The 23,387-nt window shown below is 50.1% G+C and overlaps 1 protein-coding gene across 1 annotated transcript in view; it reads right to left on the bottom strand.

Annotated features, from left to right (window-relative positions):
- Nucleotides 1-23,387, bottom strand: part of GPSM1 (G protein signaling modulator 1) — an 82,183-nt gene that overhangs the window by 40,713 nt on the left and 18,083 nt on the right. Inside the window, exons 2-9 of the mRNA XM_082327762.1 lie at nt 14,244-14,468; nt 13,560-13,695; nt 13,119-13,261; nt 11,473-11,596; nt 10,142-10,257; nt 9,707-9,862; nt 7,869-7,977; nt 4,700-4,826 (exon numbers count right to left, since the gene is read on the bottom strand). Of these exons, the coding sequence (XP_082183888.1) occupies nt 4,700-4,826; nt 7,869-7,977; nt 9,707-9,862; nt 10,142-10,257; nt 11,473-11,596; nt 13,119-13,261; nt 13,560-13,695; nt 14,244-14,468 (1,136 nt within the window). The remainder of the gene's footprint in view (nt 1-4,699; nt 4,827-7,868; nt 7,978-9,706; nt 9,863-10,141; nt 10,258-11,472; nt 11,597-13,118; nt 13,262-13,559; nt 13,696-14,243; nt 14,469-23,387) is intronic.

The raw sequence follows: 23,387 nt of genomic DNA, 5'->3' as shown, positions 1-23,387 counted from the left end.
CAAACAAAAACAAACAGGCTGGGAAACATAAAAGCAGGTTTCTTTTATCCCTGTCTAATTGATCCAAGGGTTCAAAGATTCCTGTGAAGAAGGCAAGCTCAAAACTGCATTGAGGGTGCAAAGCCCCACATTCAAAGCCACACAGAGCTGATTACTGCTCAGGAAGAAGGGTTTCACGCTCACCCAGGCTCAGCTGCCCACTTCACCACCTGAAAATACAACCTGAAGCACGGCTGCCTCTCACGCGGGGATGAGCAGTACCCGTCGCGGAGGCCCCTGAACACCAAACAAGCAGACTCGCCTTGTGCCTACCCTTTTTCAGCAGATGATGTGCAGAGAGCGGGGGAAGCCAAGCTCACGGCCAAGTCCTTTCCTGCCCTCAGAGCTTGTCGAGCATGGTTGGGCAGCAGTGTCTGCGTACTGCAAACAGCACAGAAACCATGCCAGAAACCAGTTTACAATGCTCTGAAAGCATCTACATGCCAACGCCTTCCGGAACACCTGCATCCCTCCCCACCTACACCCAGCTGCCAGGAGAGGTGTTGCTCAGTGTCTCCTAACACTACAGCTGCCATCACAGATGACGACCGAGGCTGACGTGCTGCTGAGAACAAATGAAAAGCAGCCCAGAGTCAGTTTTCACTTTGGAGAGGCACTGAGGCTTGGACAGGGTTGCTCTCTGCCTTCTGTCCAGCACCTCCGCCCCTTTGGTGGTGGGTAAGCCCCTTCTCTGTGCTGCCCTCCCAGCTGGCAGGCTGCCCCGGCCGGTGCCAGCTTCCAGACAAGGAAGAATTGAAGAGGAGAACACTGCAAGGCAGCGCTGTTCAGTGTGCACCAGAGACCCAAGTTACCCACCCAGGCGCTGCCACCAGGCTCAGCCTAGGAAGGGCTCAGCTCCACACTCCTGATTCACCGCTACCTGCGGAGTGCGAGGCACAGCCGACTCCTGGCTGAGCAGATGCCGACACCTCAACCCAAACAAACTGATCTAGAAAAGGGCAGCCAGCGAGGGTGGCACGGGCAGCCAGCACTCCCACCCCGCATCCAGCAGCGGTGCCGAGGGCAGAGCTGGCTGTTTGCACCATGGGGCATCTCCCAGCTCCGTGTTGTCCACAGTTGCCTTCACCCCTACAAAACAACTCCCTTATAGGCAGAGCAAGTTCCCTTACTTCTCTCCAAAGCCAAAAGTCTACCAGTACTCGATGCTTAACTTGCAGGGTGTGTGTGTGGGTGGGAGGTGGGTGTGTGTGTGTATATATAGACACACACACACAGGTAAGAGGGCAAGACCAGTTTTCAGGGCCAAATTTTTGGGTGTTTGGAGAAATAGACACCACCTCTGTTTGTTTGCTTCATGTTTTAGCTACTCTCTTCTTCTTTGTTTGTTGCTTTAAGCTCTCTCTGTTTACATTTCTTGACAAGGTCGTTGATTTCACAAGGCTTTTGCAGCACTGCCCCACTTCCCTGGCCTCCAGCTTTGTCTTCTGACGTCCAATTGCTCTAAGAATATTAATTGAAATCACAAAGAGCTCAGCAAGAGGAGCCAAAACAGCAGAGGAAAACATCAGACACTCCTTCCCCCGCCAGGTCCCCGGCGGAGGGCAATGCCCAAGACTTAGAAGCAGAAGTAACCTGGGAAGGGCATCAGCCTGATGGTCTGCCTCAGGGTTTCTCAGCCAATGGTACAGGTTTTCCCAGAACTCAAGTTTGCTATGAAACTTTATTCTACCTGCTTGATGAAATTGATGTGTTTTATAACATGCCTGCCCTATCAGATGATTTTAGCATCCTTATGAATATGCAGACATTTTATAACCTTAAGCAGGGAAAATAATCTGAAGGGAAGAATGTTTGAAAGCTCTCCTCACCACAAGATTTGTTGACATCAAAAGGCACGGCTGGTTCAGAAGTCAACTTGAATCTCAACTCTCTCACCTGCTTCCTATTACAGAAACAGATGTTCCTCTTGCTGTAAATTGCTGCTATTAATAATATAAATAATTATGCTTTTCTAATCATTTAATAGGTGCACAGGAGGGTACCAAAGTTCCTGGCAGCCATTAAATACATCTCCCTTCTTCTCAAGGGCTCAGAGACACATTGGTGGCCTCTCTTATCCTCCACTCAAGTTCAGAGTAAGAGAGCTGAAGCCAGAATAAAAGCTAAGGAGAAATCAAGGGAGCCAGGCTCCTCTCCACAGGCTGCCCTGCAGACCCATCATCTCTGCAAATCTCTATGTGACAGGAACAGCACCCTTCCCACCCGAGATGCCTGCACCAGAGAGCCCGCAGGTGGCTAAGCACTGCAACACTCATGCTCCCTTCCTTGCACAAGATGCTGCTGCACAGCCCCAGCTGATTTGTACCTCCCCAGCAAGTTTCCAGGACCCGGCGAGGGCAGCATCCCCCACATCCCACTGACTGGGGAAGCCCTACTCTGCAAGGGAACCTGCCCCTGGCCCTGCGGTCCCTCCCTCCCCGCACTGCAAGCCTCAGTCATTTGCTGTTTTTCCTCCAGAGAACACTCTGTCCTTCTGTTGACAACAGCCCCAGCCTTGGGAACGTGAGCAATGACACCACAGATTAACGAGGTCACTGCAACCTCCAGCGGAGGCTGTCCCGACTTACGGCTGCTCAGCCCCTCTTCCCACTCTCCAGCGATCACGCACACAGACCAGCATGGCTCCGGCTCTGTCCGATGAGAAAAATCACTACTGGCTCCAGATGTTAACACAGCACAGGCACATCTGGATCACTGGAGGGCAGCAAGCAGCCCGCAGGCCACATGCTGGCTCAGCCTTGCCCTGCCTCACCTTCAGAGTTAAGCCCAGTGACTGGCCAGGCTTGCCATGTGCCTTAAGCAAAATTCCTAACCCTTCAGCGCCGCACACTCGCTGAGTCTCAATCTGCGAGATGTGGTTGGTGGGGCTGTGCCAGGGAGACAGTGGGGCTCTGTCACCGCCCATGGGGGGGACACTGCCACACACCAGGCTCAGCCCTCCCCAAGAAGGGTTCTGCTTGGACCAAGACCCTCCCTGACCCCCAAAGCGCACCATCCTGCCTGCAGTGGGACACCAGACCAGTCCATAGCAGGTTACATTCAAGCTCAGATTCAACAGGGAGTAAGTTATGAGAGCAGAGACCCTCTTGCTTTATTTTTTCTTTTTATTATTTCCAGCTAAGAAAAGGCTGTGTGCTCCTGGTTATGCAATACAGTCAGAGCTGCAGAGCTCCTCTCCCAGATAAATCTGGCCTGACTCCTTCCCGGTGCAGCTCTTCCACACAATATGCTCACGCATCCAGTCAAACATGTCTCAGCACGCAGTGCTTACGCCCATGTGGTCCTTGGTGCTGCCCTCCTGCACCCCATTCCCCAGCCCGAGGGACCTGGCACCCCATCAGCGTGTTTCCTCCACACTTCACTCTGTCCCAGGAGCAGCAGCAACATTAAGGTTAATCTCCTGTTCCCCTTTCAGAGCAAAATAATTTGCCAAAAGGAAGCCCCTAACGAGGTCCCAGGAATGAACAGAAGGCCCTAGCTAATATATTTCCCAGCAGTTATAAAGATGGGCCTGACGTGCAAAAGGAGACAGGGGCAGCCGTTGTGGCCCACAGGGCCTTTGAGCAAACAGCTCAGCTCCAGTGCAGCTCCTGATGGGGCACAGCAGGGCACGCTGGCTCCCTCACCCACAGCTCAACTTCTCAGGAAAAGATTCAGCACTGACGTAGCAGGCTACACCTTCAAGATCGATACAGAGAGCAAACACGCAGCCAGTCTTTCTCCCTCCCAGAACACCGTGCCTCAACCCGAGCATCATCTTCTCTACGCCAGTTCTACCAACAGGAAAGAGAACACACAGCTTGAGGAAACGTTTGCACTAACAAGGTCATATTTAATCAGCCAGCACCTCCTGGGATGCGGTTTCGTCTGTGTGAATTAATAAGTCTGTCCACAGCAACAGAGCACCCAGCTGGAAGCGCCCCATGCCAGGCACCCACAAATGTCTGCAGTGGGCAGTTCCAGGACAGGCAGACGGTCCCCGAGCTGGGGACACGTCAGGCTGACAGCGTGCTGTGACGAGGACTCAGCTGTGCTCTCCTGCTCCCTGGGGAGCAGAGGCAGAACAACCCAGGGCCCAGCGCAGCGAGTAAAGCCATTTTGTCTGCTGTGACCGACTTCTGGCCACATCTCTGTTTCCAAGTTGGGCATCACTGCAGGTGTTCCACAGGTGAGACGGCACCCAGCATGTGCTGATGCTCACAACCTGCCTTCAGCCCATGCTGTAGGGTTGGTTCCTTGGGTGCTAATCAGAACAAGAGCGGCCAAAAATCCCTGCCAGTCACCTTTTGAAAGCTTGCTTTATCAGTCAAATCAGTTAAAAGGGCCCTGCAGAGCTTTAAAAGAGACAAAAGCTGATTTGCTACTTGGCAGGTGGAATTTAATTCCCAATGCAGATTAATTCCATTAACTCATTCTGTGCCCTCTTTGGGGTGGATCCTTCCCTGCCCTTGCAGCTTATGGAAAGCACAGAGCAAACACACCACAGACTCCTTTCTGGCAAAGGCACCCGATAGCCTCATCTTGCTCTGGCATTCGTATTTCCTCCCATGTTGCCCACTTGCAAACACCTCCCCTCCCCACGCACCATACCACATCTTTCAGGAGACCGTGCAATGCCAGCAACAGCCCAGAAACTCACCTTGTGCTTCGTAGCCAGAATAGTGATGAGCTGTACCCCCGTCCTCATCGCCGGGGCCCAAGCCAAGGGCCGACTTGAGCTGGGCCATGTTGACCTGTGCTGTCAGCTCACCGTTCCGGTCCCCGATCTACAGGGTGAAAACCAACAGGGCGAAAACCAACAGGGCAGCTGGTTAAAGGGCAACATCCTCGAAGCAAACAACCCCTAGCAAAGGCCTTGCCAGTCCCATATCAAAGCAAACAAACAGCCAGCCAGAAGAGAGCTTGGAGACACCCCGAGAGACCATACAGCTCAGCTTTCAACACCAAAGCAACTCTCCAAAACTATTCCGCAGTGGTAACCTGGGCAAGGGTCCACGCATGCTGTGCTGCGTACCGGCTGCACCTCAAAATGCATTTCTGCAGAGTTCGGTACAAGGAACTGAGGGGGCACAGCTCTCCCACTGCTACAGAACTGGGACAGAGGTAAACGTGCACGTCTGGTCCGTCCCGTAGCCACATATAGCTTGGCAGAGAGCCCTGAAACTCTCAGCCCCTTTCCTCAAGTATTTCCATAGTTACTGAGCACCAGACAGCCACACTACTATCAGCCACGTGGGCAGTGCCACACTCAGGGCTTGGATGCTCTGAAAGCCCTTCTCTCCTGGCTCAGATCCATACAGCTTTGAGTTGTTCCTAGGGATCTACCCACACAAGTCTCCAAAAATCTTTTGGAGTCCAAATTTTTCCAAATTCCCATCTCTCACTGGCCTGAGGCCGAGGAAGATGATGTTACATGTTCAGGAAGAGATCTTTCCAGTGGCTCCTGCTACTTAAAATGCAGAGTTATAAGACGTGCTGCTGGGCTCTCCTCAGTTTAACCAAACAAGAAAATTCCTGTGCTGCATATCACCAGCAAACACAGAGAGGTCACTCAGAAACAGCCTCTAATCTTTAGAGGAACAGCAGCCTCCGTAACAGACCTTGGCTGTTCCCTTGGAGAAGCCTGACTCCCTATTAAATGCCTTGCAACAGCTCTTTTGTGGTCCTTCGAGATAGACTGCAGTGAGCCATCCTAGAACAAAATCATAAATCCCCACATTATTCACGACAAAGCCCCAAGCACTAGTAAAGAGAGGCAGATCAAATGGCTTATCAGGCATAAAACCCCTGCCAATTACAAGAGATTTGCTGTTGACATCATCTCTAGAGAAATTACTATGTCCTGGTTAGGTCTCGCAGTCCTTGATGCTCTGTTCAATGCTTCCCTGACTTCCACTTATTCCAGATCCTCTCCAAGGCCCTATTAACATCAGAGGAGCACACTGGCAGGACAACAATCCTAGGCAGGACCCACCACACACACACACCATAGCAGAGCCCTGTTTTCTGCCCTCAGCTCAGGTGTCTCTGTTTCCCAGGAGCCCCTGCCACAGGCAGAGATGGGAAAGGCACGCCAGAGCAGTGTCGGAGGGCTGGGACAGCTTCCAAGGTTTTTTAGATACACATCCCTCACTCCAGCTGTTTCAGAAAAAAGAATTTCAGTCACCTCTGATCACCCTGCAGCAGCCTCCAATGTGCTTACCCTGAGCAGATTTCATTTGGATTCAAATATCACCATCAGATTTATGTCAGGATAGAAGGGGGAGAGGGTGATGGGAAGTGAGCTACACACATCAGGGTGCAAAGGTTTAACTTCACTGGGTTTTCCCTGGGCAAAATGCTGGTGCTTGCCCCAACAGCACAAGTGGCTCACTTGGTTCCCAAGGCTAAAATAAAACATCAGCTTTTTAACAGAATCACTAGCTGCTAGAAGCTAATGCAGGCTCTCCTCACAAACAGACAGTCTCTGCACTGCTCCATAATTAATGATGTGGGGGAGTTTATTAGCCACCTAATCCTGACATGCCCCGTAATCACAGCCATCACCCCAGAATGGAAACACCACTGTGAACCCCCACCCCGCCGGGTTTCCCCTCCAGCCCCAGAAGTCAGCAGGAGCACTGCTGCTCCTGTCCTCCCATCGCCCCTCATCTGCGCTGCACAGGGCCGAGCTGCATCTGCGGCTGAGCAATCAGCCCCGCGCTGCAACAGTCCTAGCAGACTAAAGCTGGAAAAGCTAATTTGTCCTAAAACGCACAAGGCCAAAGAACAGTATTTCTTCTGCATGTCTGATAAGTATAATTAAATACATAATTAGGCTGGTACATCAGCCCTACCCCAAGACTTAGCCAACCTAACAGACAGGCAGGAGAACACACAAAGCACTTACATATGGTGATTTCAATTAGTACTTCAATAGGGCAATTTCTTCATCTGAGGAAGACTAAAGAGGCCACGGGCAATTTCCTCATAACACACTGGAAAGAGCAAACAATGGAATTCTTGCTTTCTGTACTTCTGAACCACCTAAAAATGCCATATGTTCTTGCACCAGGAAAGCTGCAGCTAGCTGGGCAAGCACATCTGTGAAAGCCAGTGTAGCTGCACGCATGAAACCCCAAATGCTGCGGCAGCGGTACCGGGCTAGCTGCAGGCTGTGCTCGTCCAGCGTCAGCAATCGGTTCTATTAGGACCGTGCTAGAGGTTACCACCTCACAGCTGGGACCCCCCGCCAGCTCCACTGAGAGGAGATAAACTTGGGCACACGTAGACTCTGTTGCAGTGCAAAGTACAGCAGGTTTAGAGCACCCCGCCACTGGGCAGAAGCTGGCCTTGTTTTCTTCATGTACTTAACTTGCCAGCAAATGGGGTCAGACCACAGCTAGAATCGCAAGGTCCATCTCAGTCAGGATCTCTCAGCCCTGTGCTCAGGAAAGGAGGGGTCTTACTAACAGACTGGACGCCAAGAGGTATCCGAGTTCCTTCACACCAGCTGGGTGCACACCACCTTGGCCAGCAGACGAGACAGCTAGTCCCCAGGACCTTTCTCACCGAGCAATATTGGTTGAGCCACGTAAAGCAAATGTATTGGCTGTAATTAAGGGGAAGGCTGGGAGCCTCCCATAAAAAGAATATTTTCCAGCCAAGCTCTGCAGTTCCTAAAGACACCATTGAAACAGCACATAGACAAGGGCTTTCCAGAGCAGTCATAGCAAGAGAAGAACTACATTAATATAACTTATTGGCATAAAATAAAGTCTCTCAACAGGGAGGACTGATTCCCTCTGATCTGAACCAATTTCTCTTACCTCTTGGGAGATTTCAAGATGTTTCCTTGCAAAGTGCAAAGCTTGTTCATGGCTCCCCAGGGAGACATAGGCATTTCCGAGACTCCAGCAGGCTCTTCCTTCTCCCACCCTGCAAAACAGGAAACTGTCAACCACAGAAATGCTGGGCAAAACCCAGCAGCACAGCAGCCCTTTCAGGGCCTCCTCCTCGAGAGCACTGACAGCCAGTCCCTCCTAGCTATGCTTTCACCTACAGAAAGGTTCTGCAAAGGAAAATGAAATGCACTGTACATCTTAAACTCTTATGCTGAAGGTCAGTAAGATCAGGGGATGAGCAATAGCCTCAGAAATTGGCTTGCACCCACAGTGTAACAAGGGCCCAGAATGGTGTGGCTTCATTTGTGAGCACCAGCCTGAGAGCAGAAGCCAGAGCTCCTGTCCAGCTTCCACCTTGCACAGCAAGGCTTCCTCTCCAGAGGTGCACAACACATCAAGAGGGCACGTAACATCCAGCCCTTTTGTTCAACAACAGCCCAGAGCCAGGTTAACAAGAACATGGCAAGGAGGAAATATTGTGGGCATGCAACATTCTCCTGCTAAATACAAGCCCCACGTCACCCAGGATGCATGCACAAACTGAAACTGCATGCAACAGCCAAGAAAATATTGACCTATTTCCACAAGGCCTCCAGGGTGCTGCTTCTTGTTTTCAGAAGCCAGAGAAAGGAGGCAAATGTGAAACCTGCCTCAGGCAGCCCTCACCCCCAGCCCGTGCCAGACACCGAGGTGTCTCTGGAGCAGGCTTCAGCACCTTTTTGCACAAGCAGGGAGAGCCCTACTGCTCATCAGAGCCTGCTCAGCTCTGCAAACGAGCAGATGTGGGGGGTGATGGGATAAAAAAAGCACATGGGGGCGCAGGGGGAGGTTCAGCGTGACTGCAACTCCCTTTTCAGAGGTTTGGGCGGGTTGATCAGCATTTAAACATTTTTCTTGTCACCCTGTTCAATACGTTCTGCTCATAGGGTGTGTTCCCAGAAATGCAGGAGCCCACAGCCCGCACCCCCACAGCATGATTCACCCTTGGGTGGGATTATACCTTCTCTGAGCAGATACTGCCCGGATAGTGCCACAGATCTCCCATTTTAATGTCTCTGCTCCATCTAGTGGAGGACAGCCAGCTTCCCAGGAGCCAGCAGCAATAACACTGAACAAGGCAGCTGCAAAGTCACTTAAGCTGCAAGAAGGCTCCAAGATCACAGAGAGAGCATCCAGGAGAAAGGAACCAACCTCTCTCCAAAAAAAAAAAAAAAAAAAGGCGGCCAAGCCTCCTAAAGAAGAAGGAATGAGGCTAAGAAGCAAAATATATAATCTCCACATGCTCTATGTTATGTCATTTGTTTCTACATGGAAGCTTCCAGCATCACGTCAGAGCAACAGGACAAAGTGGCGTGTATGTACGTATGTATGTATGTATGCCCTAACCACACAGTTTCTAAGGAAGATACAATTTTTGTGAACTTGAAGGAGTTTTAGAGGGGCCATTCTGGGATAAAGCAGCAGTAGCCTCATGGCAAAGCACTGAATACAATGCATTTTCTTGAAGTACCTCTTATTAGAAATCTCACTCAGCCCACGCAGACATAGCTTTAAGGGCACAATCTCCAGGTTTGAATGACATGATAAAGGTGTCAATCACGTTACAATTTTTGACACATGACTGGACTAAAGCCTGGATTCTGAGAGATTTCTAAAGACTTTTAAGAATACACGTTGCTGTTCTTTAGCCCCAACAGTAGAAAACAGTAAGGAAAGAGGGAAGGGCCAGTGCTCCGAGCCCCTCTCCTGGGGCAGTCCCTTACCTGTCTCCCAGCTCCTGTGCTATCACCAGATGTTTTAGATGGTACTCGATTGCTCTTTCATAGTCTTGAAGCAGCGTGTACGTGTTTCCAAGACTGTAGCAGGCCTGGGCTTCTACTGCTTGGTCTTTGAGTTGTCTGGAGAGCTGGAGTGTTTTCCTGCATGGAACAGATGGAAATGAAGAGACCTGGTCACTGCAGGGCACCTCTGCAAGGCGACAGGAAAGTCACCGCTTTGGCACGTGCTGCGTTGAAGTTGATGCCTGTAACACACTGCAGGCTGTCAGGTGGCTGCCTTACTCGCCACTGCTGAGTACCACACATGCAATTGGCCTCCAGGTCCCTTGTCACATCCCCCTGAGCCTACGCATTCACTACAATAGGTCAAGGCTTCCAGGGAACACGTGCCCCGAGTCTGCCTTAGCCCCTGGCACTTACTTGTAGTACTCGGCAGAGATGTCAAACCTCCCAAGGAAGATGTGTGCATTGCCCAGGTTGCTGTATGCTCTCCGCTCGGCTGCCTTGTCCCCAAACTCCTTAGCAATAGCAAGGCGCTGCAGCAGACACAGATTAGTGAGTACAGGCTGGCCATTGCCAGGTTTCTGTTACACAGCAACTTTTCTGGGAGGTTAACTTCTTGGTTTGCAAAGCTCCCACCCAGCAAGGAAGCGGCGCACATGCCTATCAGGGCTGGATGCAGCAGGAAATCTCTCCCTCTTTTGCAATTCAGGATCAGAAAGGACCTTTGGGGAAGTGGGAGTAATGCTGCATCCTCTTCTAACTCCTGCTCCAGCCTGGTCAGTACACATCTCTTTAGCTGAAGTGCAAAAGGAGTTATGCACATACTTCAACAGCTGAATAGAGGGGCAAACGGAGAGCTGTAGGTCAGGCTGTGAAGGGATGTGGTTGATCAGCAAACTAACGTGTAAGAACAAGGTTGTCACTTTGTGGGGTGCTGTGGCAGAGAACAAACATGCATGTGTGTGCACTCCCTCTCACCGTCTGCGCTGCAGCTGCTCCCCAGACCTCTGCCCTTACCAGCAGCTCAGTCCTGCCTCTCCTCTCACAGCCCCTTGCTCCCCACGCTTCCCCACCTCTCATCCTCCACTTTGCAGCACCTGCTCCTGGTCCCAAATACTGCACAGAGTTTTCCTGCCCCTTTTCAAGACCCTTCTCCCAAAGCACTGCTGGCTGCTGTCCTCCAGCATTTAAAAATCAGAAGTGCTATGACAGGGCTGACTTTCCAAGCGGCTGAGCACCTTCTGCTGGAAGGAAACTGGTTATACTCTAAACTAGAAGCTGAATTGCATTTCAATTGGGGCAGGGACTGTGTCACCTCACCCTTCTGTAAAGCTTTACAGAAAGTTATTATGTTCTACAAGCAACATTTATTCCTGATCAACAGCTCTTTCAGCAGCTTAATTAAATTCATGGCTTGCATTTATTAAACTCTAGACCAATACAAATTAAGAGCAGAAAAGCCTTGCTAGGCACAGCTGCAATTTGCCCTTAGATACCTCCTTTAGTCTCCAAGCCAACAGCACCCTTCCCTCACGCTGCTCGTTAGGTGCTGATGGGGATCGGAGTACGATGTTGCTCAGCATGCATTAGTACAACAGGGCCAGACCCTGCGGTACGCACAGGAGGGAGAAAAACAGCTGAGGGCAAACGCCTCCCTGTACTTCCCAGGCTGTGGTGAGAAGAAAGGCTGCTCCCCCACAGCCAGGCTCAGCCCCAGGCCCCTGGAACAAGGTGCAGCAGTTTCCTACCTCCTTGTGGAAGGCTATAGCTTCACTGAAGTTGCCAAGTAAGTACTGGGTGTTGCCGAGGTTGCCATAAGCACGGCCCTGCGCAGCCCTGTCCCCCAGCTCCTTCACCAGGGACAGGTTCCTCCTGAAAGAAGTTAGAGCAGTATGTCTGGTGAGACACAGCGAAGAGACTCGCACCGTAAAGAAAGGAGAGCTAACCCTGGAGAAGGCATTTCCCCTCCCCAGCCGCCTGTCCTGTGCAACCCTTGGCAGGTGAAAGTCGGGTGATCTATGCTAGCTGCAGCTCTGGGAGCTTGTGCAGATCCAGTGGTGTAAGTGCCTGCTGCTCTCTTGACTTCAGGCAATCGCAGCTGTGTACAGGATCGGCTCACACGCTGATGGTCTGATAGGATCCCATGTTAAATAAGAAATGGCCACCTCACTGTACAGGGGAGAACCAGGAGCATAGGAGAAAGGAGATTACCTACAGCAGGACAGAGATAAACGTAGGGAGAGGAGCAAGATCTACAGTCCCATGCCAGGGCTCTGCTCATGGAGCTTCCCAGCATTTCTTTACCTTATTTTTCCCCCCTTTACACATACAGCACACACAGGGAAGCGTAGAGCTCCCAGTTGGTGCAAATTAACCCACTGGCTAGGCTACATTCACCATTCTTTGGAAAAAGGATGGTGAGTTATATACAGGCACTATCACATCCTCAGATATGAGACGATGGATATAAGATCTTATCACTCTCTTAATTTAAAAAAGTCTACTTAAAAAAACCTGCATTATTGAAGCAAAATTCTGAAGCACAAGGAGAAAAACATTAGCCCAAAAGTCTGGTGACAACCTTCTTGTGTGGGACATCAGAGTGATCTTTGAAACTACTTAGGAAAGGGAGGAATGTTACAAGCAAGATAAACTACAGATCCATGAGGAGGACAATTGGGACTTCAGGTGAAAGCCTCTTCCCTTGGGTGAAGGGGAGCCTCTGCTCGTGGCCCCAGCGATGGAGACACACAGGGATCCTTCTCATCAAGGCCAGCAGAGAGCAGCAGGGGCTACAGGAGCTAATAGTTTAGCTTCCAAATGCAGCTCTGAGAAGGAGCAGACTATTGAACATAATTGCATGATTATACTTCAAACTACCACTGAGTTCTACCAAGGCAATGCCAGGATGAATTTTAGGTCTAATTTTATAAAAGCTTGCAGTCCCTCTCTCACCTTCCTTGAGATTCATTTGCCATCGTAACTGGGCACCTCAGGGGAATATTCCTAATTCATTACAACATGCAAAATCTCATTCAGTGGCCCGATTTTCAACAACGCTGAGCCCACAGTCTCATTCTTTGCAAGAAACGTCTTCCAGAGCTCCCACATCCTCAGTGGCCAGGAAACAAATCCCCTCTATGAGAAATGCTTCCAACAGGACTCGGTATTGTCTTGCACCCCATACAGCTATCATTAGCCTAACGGCTGTCAGAGGTCAGCTAACCTACAGACCCTGAAAGCTGTCAGCAGAACAAGAACACCACAAATACAGATTATGATCTGAGCAGGATGAGCTCAGCAAAGGTGTATCTGTGTGCATTTTAGCAATCGCTGATGCCTGACCAGCCCTGTTCCATGCAGGAGAAAGGCTTGGCCAAGCTTGAATACTTACTCATAATATTCTGAAGCTTTCTGTAGCGTCTCCTTGACTTCTTGAGGCAGGTAGCCTGGGTCTTGGGCCATGTTCCAAGATAAGTGCTTTCCCTTTGCATGGTAAACATTTCCTATATTATAGAGTGCTCTGGCTTCACCTACCTAAAGGGAGGAAGAACAGGGAGCAGCAAGGTATTACACTTCACATCCCAATATGGACCTTTCCATTGCTGGGCAGAGATGGTCAAAGTCAGGAGGGCCCACATTTTCCTTTCCCATCTTCACTGTCATGGCAGCTGTTACTGTCAGCAGCATGAGACCTGTGATGCAGTCAGAAGGGAGAGCTTTACACTCCACCTCCTTCCAAAGCCCACCTTCACCATATCACATTTACTGACTTGCAAACAGATTATTTTTAAAGCTAGGAAATATATCCTGTTGGATGCCATGAACCAATTACCTTGTCTCCCTGCTCCTGAGAAATGTCCAAGTGTCTCTGGCAACAAACGACAGCTTCATCAAACTGCCCAAGTATTTTCAATGTATTCCCAAGGTTGCCACTTGCCTTGGCTTCTCCAATGCGGTCCCCGATAGTTCTACAAGATGACCAGAGGAAAGAAGAGAGGTGTTAAAGAGCTCACAGACTTTTATTCACCAACCGTTGAGAGGCAGAATTCAAGCTGCAGCGAGCCAAGCTGCAGCAAGCACAACATGACACACACACCACATCCAGCAGTTCCCAGCACACACACCTGACTGGAATGCTTCATACAAGCTCTCTCAATTTTCAAGACAGATTCTTGTTTTTTTGCTGTCTCAGGTGAGCTGCTCTAATGACTTCAGGTGTGCTTACAATGAGTACCTGGGGATAGGAGCACCAGACACTGCGCTGCTCTTGCTCCAAGTGCCCTCCTCACATCCATACCCCTTTCTCCACCTCCTTGCTCCGAAGGTGGCTGGCCCATTCTTGTTGCCTCCTGAGTTCTCCACAGGACAGTCACCCCATGCCTCAGGGCTAGTTTTGGATGCTTATTTCTGGGGCAGATTCCCTCAGGCTGCTGGATTCAGACCCCACAGAACTTGCCTTCGCTCAAGCCCTGACAGATTACGTCTAATTAGGACAAAGCACTGCTGACATGCTTACCTGGCCAGGGTAAGGTCGTGTTTATGGTACTCCAGGGCCTTGGAGTACTCCTTTAGGTAGAAATAGGCATTGCCCAGCTGACTGTAGATGGCACTGAGAGTCTTCAAGTCCTCTGTCCCCACCTGCACCGCTGCTTCGAAGAAGGCTGCCCCAGCTTTGAAGTCCCCAGACTTGCACAAGCGCTCTCCTTCCAGGGCCAGTTCCAGGCAGGATGCTTCCATTCTGCTAAAAGCAAGACCGTCATTTCTAGAGGAGTTAGACTGCAGCACACCCATGCTGCTATGCAACGGTTAAAAACGTTACTTCATTGTGCAGCTCACTGCACCAGAAAAAAACAAACAAACAAAAAAACCCCACAAAAAAACCAAACCTACAAAAAAAAAACCCCAACCCTGGAGGGAGCCACCCTCCAGGCAGCAGCTGCCTCTCTGCATTCAGCCCCAAGCACCAAGGCACCAGCCCCAGGTCAAACATTGTTTGGGCAATAATAACTTGGGGACACGCAGCTGGCACACCTCAGCGGTGCGGACACCGGCTTTCAGTGGACGTGGTGGGCACTCAGCCCCTCTAAGAAGCCAGCCTCCTAGGCATGAGGCACAGGAGCAGCCAGATTTACAGACCGCATGGGCGAGTGGCCAAAGGCAGCCCCTGGGTTCCCGGCAGGAATCCGGACAAGAAACTCGGGGCTCCTGGCTCTCAAGACGCACGTTCACATCACAGGAGTAACATGGCATCTGTTTTTCTTCCCAGTGGTGCACAGTGTAGAAGCCACAGACCCAGGCTATTCACGCCTGCACCACTTTCCCTGGGGTAAGAGAGAGGGTAGCCAAATTGTAACACATTTTTATTAGATACCAGAGAAAACCCTGGACTGTGCAGAATTTCTTGGCTGAGCAGCTTCCAGTGCTTGGTGTCTGCTTTTCATTAACTCCCCTGCTGTCACTTTTTCCACAGGCACTCTGCACATTAGCCTCCAGCCTAGCTTTCCTCCCTTGCACTTCTCGACACCTTTGGCAATGGTGCATGCCGTGCTCTCAGTGAGTGCTCTGCAAGCCAGCAGAGAGGAGCGAGACCAGTGATAGTGCTTCAAGAGAAAGGAAGCGTGCTCCTTTGAGTGCTCCAAGTCCTCTCTAAGTTACAGCCATCCCTGTTAGACCATGTGTATCCTCCAGTTCTCAGAAGGGACAGAGCATGTGTTTGAAAGCTTACATTTGGAAGCATCTTGCCTGCTGCAAAGCCAGCCCCTTCACGAGGCAGATAGACACAGCATAATATATAAATAAATGTCCAAAGGCAGTTTCTGTTCTGTTCTCAGTCAAAGAGCACTTGCAGGAAATTTGACTGTGGTACCCGGACTACGAGAACTTGCTCATCGCCACTGCAATAGCAGCAGCCCAGCTGACGTCTCCTGCTGAGCGCCAGAAGATGTTTTCCCCAGAGCCCCCCTTGTGATGAGCCAAGGCCCAGCCCCTGCAAGCAGGGTCTCTGCAGACCAAGGCCGAGGTGTGCTGGCCAAGCCGGGGCACCCTGCGCTGCTCTGGCTTCTCTCCCTCAGGACAGCACCTGCCATGTGCACCCACACACACCCCGTGCACACCAGCTTCGGGACAGAGCTCCTCCTGCTCCAGGTCCGCGCTCCGGCATCTTCTGCCCAAGTCTGCACCCAGCACTTGCCTCCCCCTGCCACGAAGGGGCATGGGGAGATGCACGTACAAAATACCAATCCTGATACATTTTTCCTACAAACCGGCAGAACAGTGTTTTCTCAGCTGCCAGGAAACAAAGCCAGTTCCTCTATGAGCAGTGCATAAACTGTCTAAAATCCAACCCTATTTGCCTGGCAATCTCCCTGCTGAGTCGGCTGCGTTTGGCTCCAAACACCCAATGCTTGGCAACCCAACGGCATCCTCCAAAGCAGGACAACCCACAAAACGGTGAAAGACTGGTGCAGGCTTTTCCTCCAAACACACTTGTGACCTCTCCTGTCTCAGTGTTCATTTGTTCCCAAAACCACCGAGTAGCAAGAGGGAGAACGGGATTGCGGAGCAGCTCATTTGAGCTCCCACCCCAAACTCCCACACAAATATTTGATTTTAGGCTCACTGCAAAGCCCACCTTTGGGTGGCTATTTTACTTGTGCAAGAAGGCTGTTCGCAGTGCCAGTGCAGCATCAGTCCCTGCCTCAACTTCTGTTTGCTAGGGGAAATAAAAATATTAAGCCTGTTAAGAGTAAAAATGTTTAGCTTCTCTCTACTGATCCTCTTGCTAAACCACATGAAAAATTAGTAAGAATGAGCTTCTGCTACAACATGTTGAATTAGAGGGACCCATTTGGGGGTCATACCAAACTTCCATCAGTGCCAAGGCACGTTCATGGTCTGTAGATCACTAGAGCGGTTATCTAGTGTCACCAGGTACCGACAAGTCTCTGCCAATATGGCCCAAACAGCTGAAAGAAGGCTTGGGACTGAAGAAAGAAAAGGAACACCTTATACTCAAATCAGCAAGATTAAGTTCAGGCAGCTTAGCAGAGATGAATCTTGAGAGGATTTGAAATGCAGGAATGAGCCACCATCACAGGAATTAATGTTGGATTCCAGTTAGAAGACAGCAGAGATAGAATTTCAAAATCATTTCAGTTTAGATTTCAACACAAACAAAAAACTCTTCCCAATATCCAGGTTATCTTTAAGAAACTGAGTTCACCAACTGTAAACAGTCTAAAAACTGAGCTGGAGACCAATTTCCCTCATTGATGGCATTGCAGTCTAGCTCAGCTCGAACTGGTGTGATGTGAATAGCTGGAAGTGAGGGTTCCCATCCCTGCAACGCAGAAAACCCTACAGCAACAAAACCCAGCTACACCCCCCCAGGGTGGCATCTCGCTCAGGCTGTATTTGCCAGTGGAAACACAACCAGACGTGAAACGTGTGCCTCGGGGCCTGCGTTCCCATACACTCACACGTGCACACACTCACGCTCTCTGGGTGCCTTCCCCGTGTTCCCACAGTAACTCTTCAGGCACAAGCAGGGACATGACCTCCCAGTGCACACAGCCTTTAATTAAAATCTGTTTGTCCTTGACCAGGCTGCTTTGCAGAGTGTCTGACTTATCTAATTAACATCACTGCTCAGTTTGGGACCTAAGCAAGGAAGGGGAAGGGAGAAAGAGGCTTTTTCTCTGCATCGCCCTCTGCCAAGCCTTTGTTGCCACCAAAAGGGACAGGAGTAAAGAATAGCAATTATTAATAGAAACACAACCCACTTCTAAAACCCACCTGCCCTTCCCACGTCCTCAGGGCCCCACACCAGAGCTAGTTCTGGGAAGCAACTCTGCATGCAGTTCAGTCACTGCAGGCTTAAAAGCACTCAAACACGATGCCGAGGGCAGAGGAACCAACTAAAGGTCAACAAACAAACTCTAACAACAAAGCACACTAAAACACTACACGTACAACAGCTTCCAAAGGCCATAGCTCAACTGTCCATAAGAAAAGACCAGAAGGGCGATTTAGGCAGAAGATAGAAATCTGCTGTTCAAGTGAGCCAACCTGAACCACCTTGACAGAGTGGCAAAGGAGAGGGAAAACAGTGAATAAAGACAGACTCAGGTTACAGCCCCCGTTCCTCCCACAGCACATGCCTGAGCCCTCCCCTACCTCTTCTACTGCAGGTTACGCATTTTCTGAACGTAAACCCAGAGCTCCAAGCCCACTGGCAGAAGGAAGCAGCGGGGCTGAGGTCTGCTTGGAACGATTTTGCAGACAGGTCTCTCCGTTAAGTTCACAGGTAGGATCCAGGGTCTTGAAGATGCTGATGGCATCTTCATGTCCGTACAACACACACTGCTCTCCAGTTTTCACTCCATCTGCTTGGGCAACATTACCAGCAAGTTGCTGGAATCTTGAACTTTGTTTATCTGGGACACTTTTTCTCTCCATATGCTGCCCTTGAAAGGGAAGGAAAAAGGAGCATTGCTTTTGTTTCCAGAGACCTAGAGAAGTAATGTCCTCTTTCCCCTAAGAAATATTCTTCATCCACTGTTGGTTTCAGGTATCAGATAGGTGAGTTCACAGCTGAAATCCAGAAACAAGAGAGTGTCTTGGTTCATTCACATATTTTCAGTGCTGCCCAAAGAAGCAAAAGGGCCCTAGAAGAGTCCATGAGACGGCCCGCATTGAAGGCAAGCAGCTCCCTCCTTTCTGAACTGGCCGCTTCCCAAAGCGCTTTGCCTCTGTGGTCGCATCAGCTGTTCCTGTTGGCGCCTCTTCGCTCCAAGAGCGGAAGGACTTCTGCTGCTATGAACCTCTCCTTGTCAGGTGAGGAGCTCAGGGTTCCTCCAAAAGAGGATCATCTTTGGGCAGAAGCATACGTTAGTTCGACGGGCTCTAATGAGGCCTCATCCATCTGCCACCCAGGAAGCTTTGCAAGTTCCAGAAGCGATCTGAGCATTTCTCAGACTGGGGAAAAGCAGGAGAAGGCAGATCCCATGGAGTACATCCCTGCCCATTTAAATGGGCTCCAAAACATCCCCATCTGAGAAGACACAGCCCTCTACCCCCCACCCCCCAGGTATTAAATTTCTCCGCTGACATACAGGCAACACGCCTGGGCCTATACCACCTCAGCTCAGCAAGCACCTACTGTTCATGTCTTAATACCAGAAAAGAAGATTCAGTCCCTCCTGAGCCAGCAAATTACTGCTGACAAGCTGAAGGTGCTGGGCTTGGCCATATGGTGTGGTTCAGAAGAGAGACACTGCAGAACACGAGCTGCTTTTCTTACTTCCACAGCTAAGATGCTAGAGCTTGTTAACGCAATTCCCCCACCACTCAACCTTTTAGCTAAAGCATGGTATGTCCCTGCCACTGGGTTTGAACACAGACGCAGGGAGGAGGGGATGCTCACTTGGAGCAGCCCCATTCATAAGCCTTGCCCTAAATCAGTGCAAACCACTCGTACAGATTTGCATGTTCCTCTGGATAGTCAGGATCCCCAAGTCGCAGCAGAAGTCACATCCCAGACGCCAGACCCACCACAAGCAGCCAGGAAGGTCTCACAAGCTTCCCAGGTGATCAAGTCCCAGACCAAACCAAGACTACATCACGTATAGCAAAGTGTTTTCTTCTGAATGTGCGGAGATGACAGACCATGTCAAGTCTGGCCAGGTAAGAATAAAGTTTTGAAGACACCAGTTCCAATCTAGAAATGAGGACAGAGCTGGTGCGTACAGCAAAGACTCCCAGCATCAGTTCCCAACTGGAGCTCTAAGCAAGCCCCACAGCTCCTCCGCACCTTCTGCACACCTGTAAAACAGCAATGAAGGCGGCTCCCAGAGATCCTTTTGCAAACGGTACTTCAAAAAGGGCAATATATGTGTTTAAGAAACAACAACAAAAAGAACAAATTTTTTAAAAGCAGTAAGAGGCCAAATATAAAGCCAATGTTTGTCCACAAATGAGTTAGGCAATCTGCACAGCATTCTGCCAGAGGAATGAGTGAGTGGCACAACGCTGGCAGATCACTCGGCCCCCGTCAATGCGACAGCTGCGAATTTCAAACCCAGGAATGGATGTTGCTTCTGACACTTGTGAGAGGCAGAAAAGGGTGACCTTCCACCATGCGGTGACAGGGATGAGGAAGTCTCTTCCCAATCCAACACAGGGCAGGGCCACCCTCCCTCCTCCTCAGCTTCTTTAAAGGATAACTGATCTGAAGGCAGAGAGAGCCAAGACCAACAGGAAGAGCAGATATTGCCTTTAACAACAAGGTTTCCCAGGGTCATCCATCACTGTCAGATAGCAGCTAATGATGATCTGTATCACAGATTGCCTTTTGGCTGCCTCGCCTTAACAGCGAAAACATTCCTTTACAAAAGATGCACGGGCAAAATGCAAGGACTCTCACACATCAAAGGTTTTCAATCAACGCAGCAATATGGAGAAGGCAGCAAGGGTCCCGGGAGCACTGGGGATGCCAAGAACACTGCCAAGTAAGAAACAAAGCAAACAGGACAAGGTGTTATCAGTGCCATTAACAACAATCACCATGACTGCTGTTAAAACAGCACTATAATTAGGACTTGGGTGACGATATAGGTCCCCAGAGGGGGAATGCTACTCATAACGTGTGTTCAGAAGCTTGGAGCTACCTACAGTCAGACCTCCCAACACCCTGCTCTCCCCCAAAATCTTTGCACCTCCCTTGCTAAATATTCCAAGAAAATAAAACTGCATTGACACCACCACACGCATCCTCCCCGTGCCAGGCTGGAAAACAACAGTGCAGACTGCCTTTAGCCAAGAGCTGGTCTGCAGGCTCGTGGGCTGTGCGCTGACCTGAAGCTCCGGGCTGCCGCAGCTCCTGCAGCGCAGGAGACAGGGCCACAGAAGCCAGAGTAGGACACAGCGACGTCCCACCGCTCAGGTCTGCGCCTCAGCCCCGCGTCCGCTCCAGGCAGGCAGAAGAGACCGTACAGCGTCCAGCAGTTAAACTTGTCTTCCTCCAGCCCTCCCTTTCACACATTCAGGGCTGCCTTGTCTGGACCGTCTTGCTCACAGCACTTACCCTGCTGACAACAAATCCACCAAGCGACACAGAAAACAATCATGTCACAAGACAGACTAGGAGATGGTTGTCTGCTGCCTTAAATATTGTAAGTCTCACAGGGCAAGAGAACCTCTTCCTGCCCGCAAGGTGAAACTGCCTTAAAAAATAATATTTATAGGTATTTGATTCGTATTAGTGGGGGCGATTGCAAAACTCATTCCCAATCAGAGCTGCTGTAGTTCTAAAGTCAGGAATAAAACCCAAGCTTTTAGACAGGAGGTAAGGCAGAAAAAAACCCACGGAAAACACCAACAGTAGTAAAACAGCCCCTTAGTACATCTATTGATATGAATTAATGAAGCTACAGATTTTAGCATCTTACTTGCAATCTGATTGAATTTTATACAAAAATAAATGTAATTTCAGAGCACTGATGACAGGGGCAATTAAACATTTTTTGCCAATCAAAAAGGGATCAAGTTTATCAGGTGCTCAGTGTAAATGTATATTCACTGCCTTAACTAACTAAATATGCGTTTAAATAATTAACTGGCAGCACATCCTTATAGAAAGTAATCAAGCTGGGAATTATTCCCCTTCAGTAATTTCCTTCCCAGCCTTCGCACAGCTCCTGTGCATGAAAAGCAGCTGATGACTCCGAACCACCAGATAACACAGCCAGGTGGGAGCTGCTCCAGCTCCCCGGGGACGGTTCCCCTTCGCCACACGGGGACCCGACGGAGGGAGCGCACGCCCCACACCAACCAGCACACGCTTCTCCCGTGCCAAAGCCCATGCTGCACCTGACGGCGGGTCGGACTGTTTTCATGGGCTTCCCTACATGAGGAAAGCTATCCCAGGTCCTCCTGATGCACAGCCCGAATTTATTCATGGTGAATTTATACCTGTTTAGCCTTGGGCCAGCACTGCAAGCCAGACTGGATTGCTCTTCTCTGCCTGGGGCACTGTCACAACACGTTTTGGGCAGTTTCTCTCTGGCTACTCTGCCCCAGGCAGGGTCCGCGCTCCTCATGGAGCGACGCTTTCCTCACAGCGAGCTGGGGGCTCGCGTCATTGCGCCACCGGCACGTACACAGCTGCCTCCCTCTCGCACTTGCTCCCAAACGATGAGCTCCCATCTCTGAGAAGAAAATCTTATTACTAGCTCCTAAGTACACGTGTTTGCAACTTCATACCATTAAATATCATCACATTGCCATGACACCAGACCTATCAATCATTCAGTTCCTCCTATTCAATACTCATCCTCCCCTGCACTGCTCGTACCTCATATCATCAACACGCCCATTAGCAACCTGCTCTGCTTTGCAGGGAAGGCACTAATGAAAATACTCAATTAGCTCGCTCCCAAGACCAGTTCTTGTGCAACGCGGCCAGCAATGCCTCTCCACCCTGCCGACAGCCCTCCTTGCAGCACAGCCCCTCGCTTCCCACCCACGTCACAACCCAAGCACTAATCCCCTCCTGACAAGCAGTTTCCCCACAAGGCACCATATCAAACACAGGCTGGCAGGGAAGGCTGACAAACAAATCAAGATACACATGAAATTAGCCTGACTCAAACTACTTTTGGTAGTTTGAAACCAGCACATGGAAGCGGGTTTCCCTCCAGTCAATGGAGGGCAGAACCTCTGGGGCACCTTGACCTACGTGTCACCTTATTAGCGAGGGGAAGAAAACAAAACCTCTTGTTTTGTTTGGAGAGGAAAGGCCAAAGATGAAACGATGAATGCTGCACCCAGCCCTTCCCAGCTTCTGAATTAGTTCCACGTGTCTGGGCCAGTTTCCTTCACAGCTCCTGAAGCCCGTGAGGTGCTGCAGAGGCAGCTCTGTGCCACCAGCACATCTGGCGGGGAGAAGGTTTCCACTCCACACACTTCCACTGGTAGCAGCGAGTCCTTTCAGTGACTCGCAAACTGAAAACGATAAAATAATATGTATACATACACACTTACTGCTGTTTGAGAAGTGTTTGTTCAAGCTGGAGCTCCAGGGAGTACCAAGATGAAGCGGTTTTCACCGCAGCCTTTTGGTAAGGGCATGAAACAGAGAATCCAGAGGGGAAAACTACAGGGAGTTCTGGAAGACACTGGGTCTGTGTGCTGGCTCCAGATTTCCTCTTCCACTCTCTAATGGTAGCATCAGTGCTCAACAGTAGTCATTTCAGTTAATTGCTATCTACCATTAGCTGCAGAGTACTTACAAGGGATTCAATTCCACTGCATATTTTCTAATAAATACCAAATGACAGCGAGGAAGACAGCTGTATTTAGTTGCATTTACCCTCTTATTAGCAGAGCTGAATAAGACCCCATTTCAATTCATAATGGCTCCAACAAGCTACGTCATTGTCAGAAATTCAAACTCCCTACTGCCTGCTTGAAAGCAAAAGTCATCCAGCACTCCCCTGCTCACACAACTCTCCATTTGACCAAGGGCCACACAGAACGGCTACCTCTGTCGCTTCGATCCATGGGGATGGTGAGAACTGAGGGCAGATCAGAGTTATTTGCTGGTTTAGTCCATTTTGTGAAGCAACTTATGATGCTGAACTGGTACGTGTAGAGACTTTTC

This window comes from Platalea leucorodia (assembly GCF_965183815.1).
Source record: "Platalea leucorodia genome assembly, chromosome: 15".
Lineage (NCBI taxonomy): Eukaryota > Metazoa > Chordata > Aves > Pelecaniformes > Threskiornithidae > Platalea > Platalea leucorodia.
This window is presented reverse-complemented; position numbering and strand designations above follow the sequence as displayed.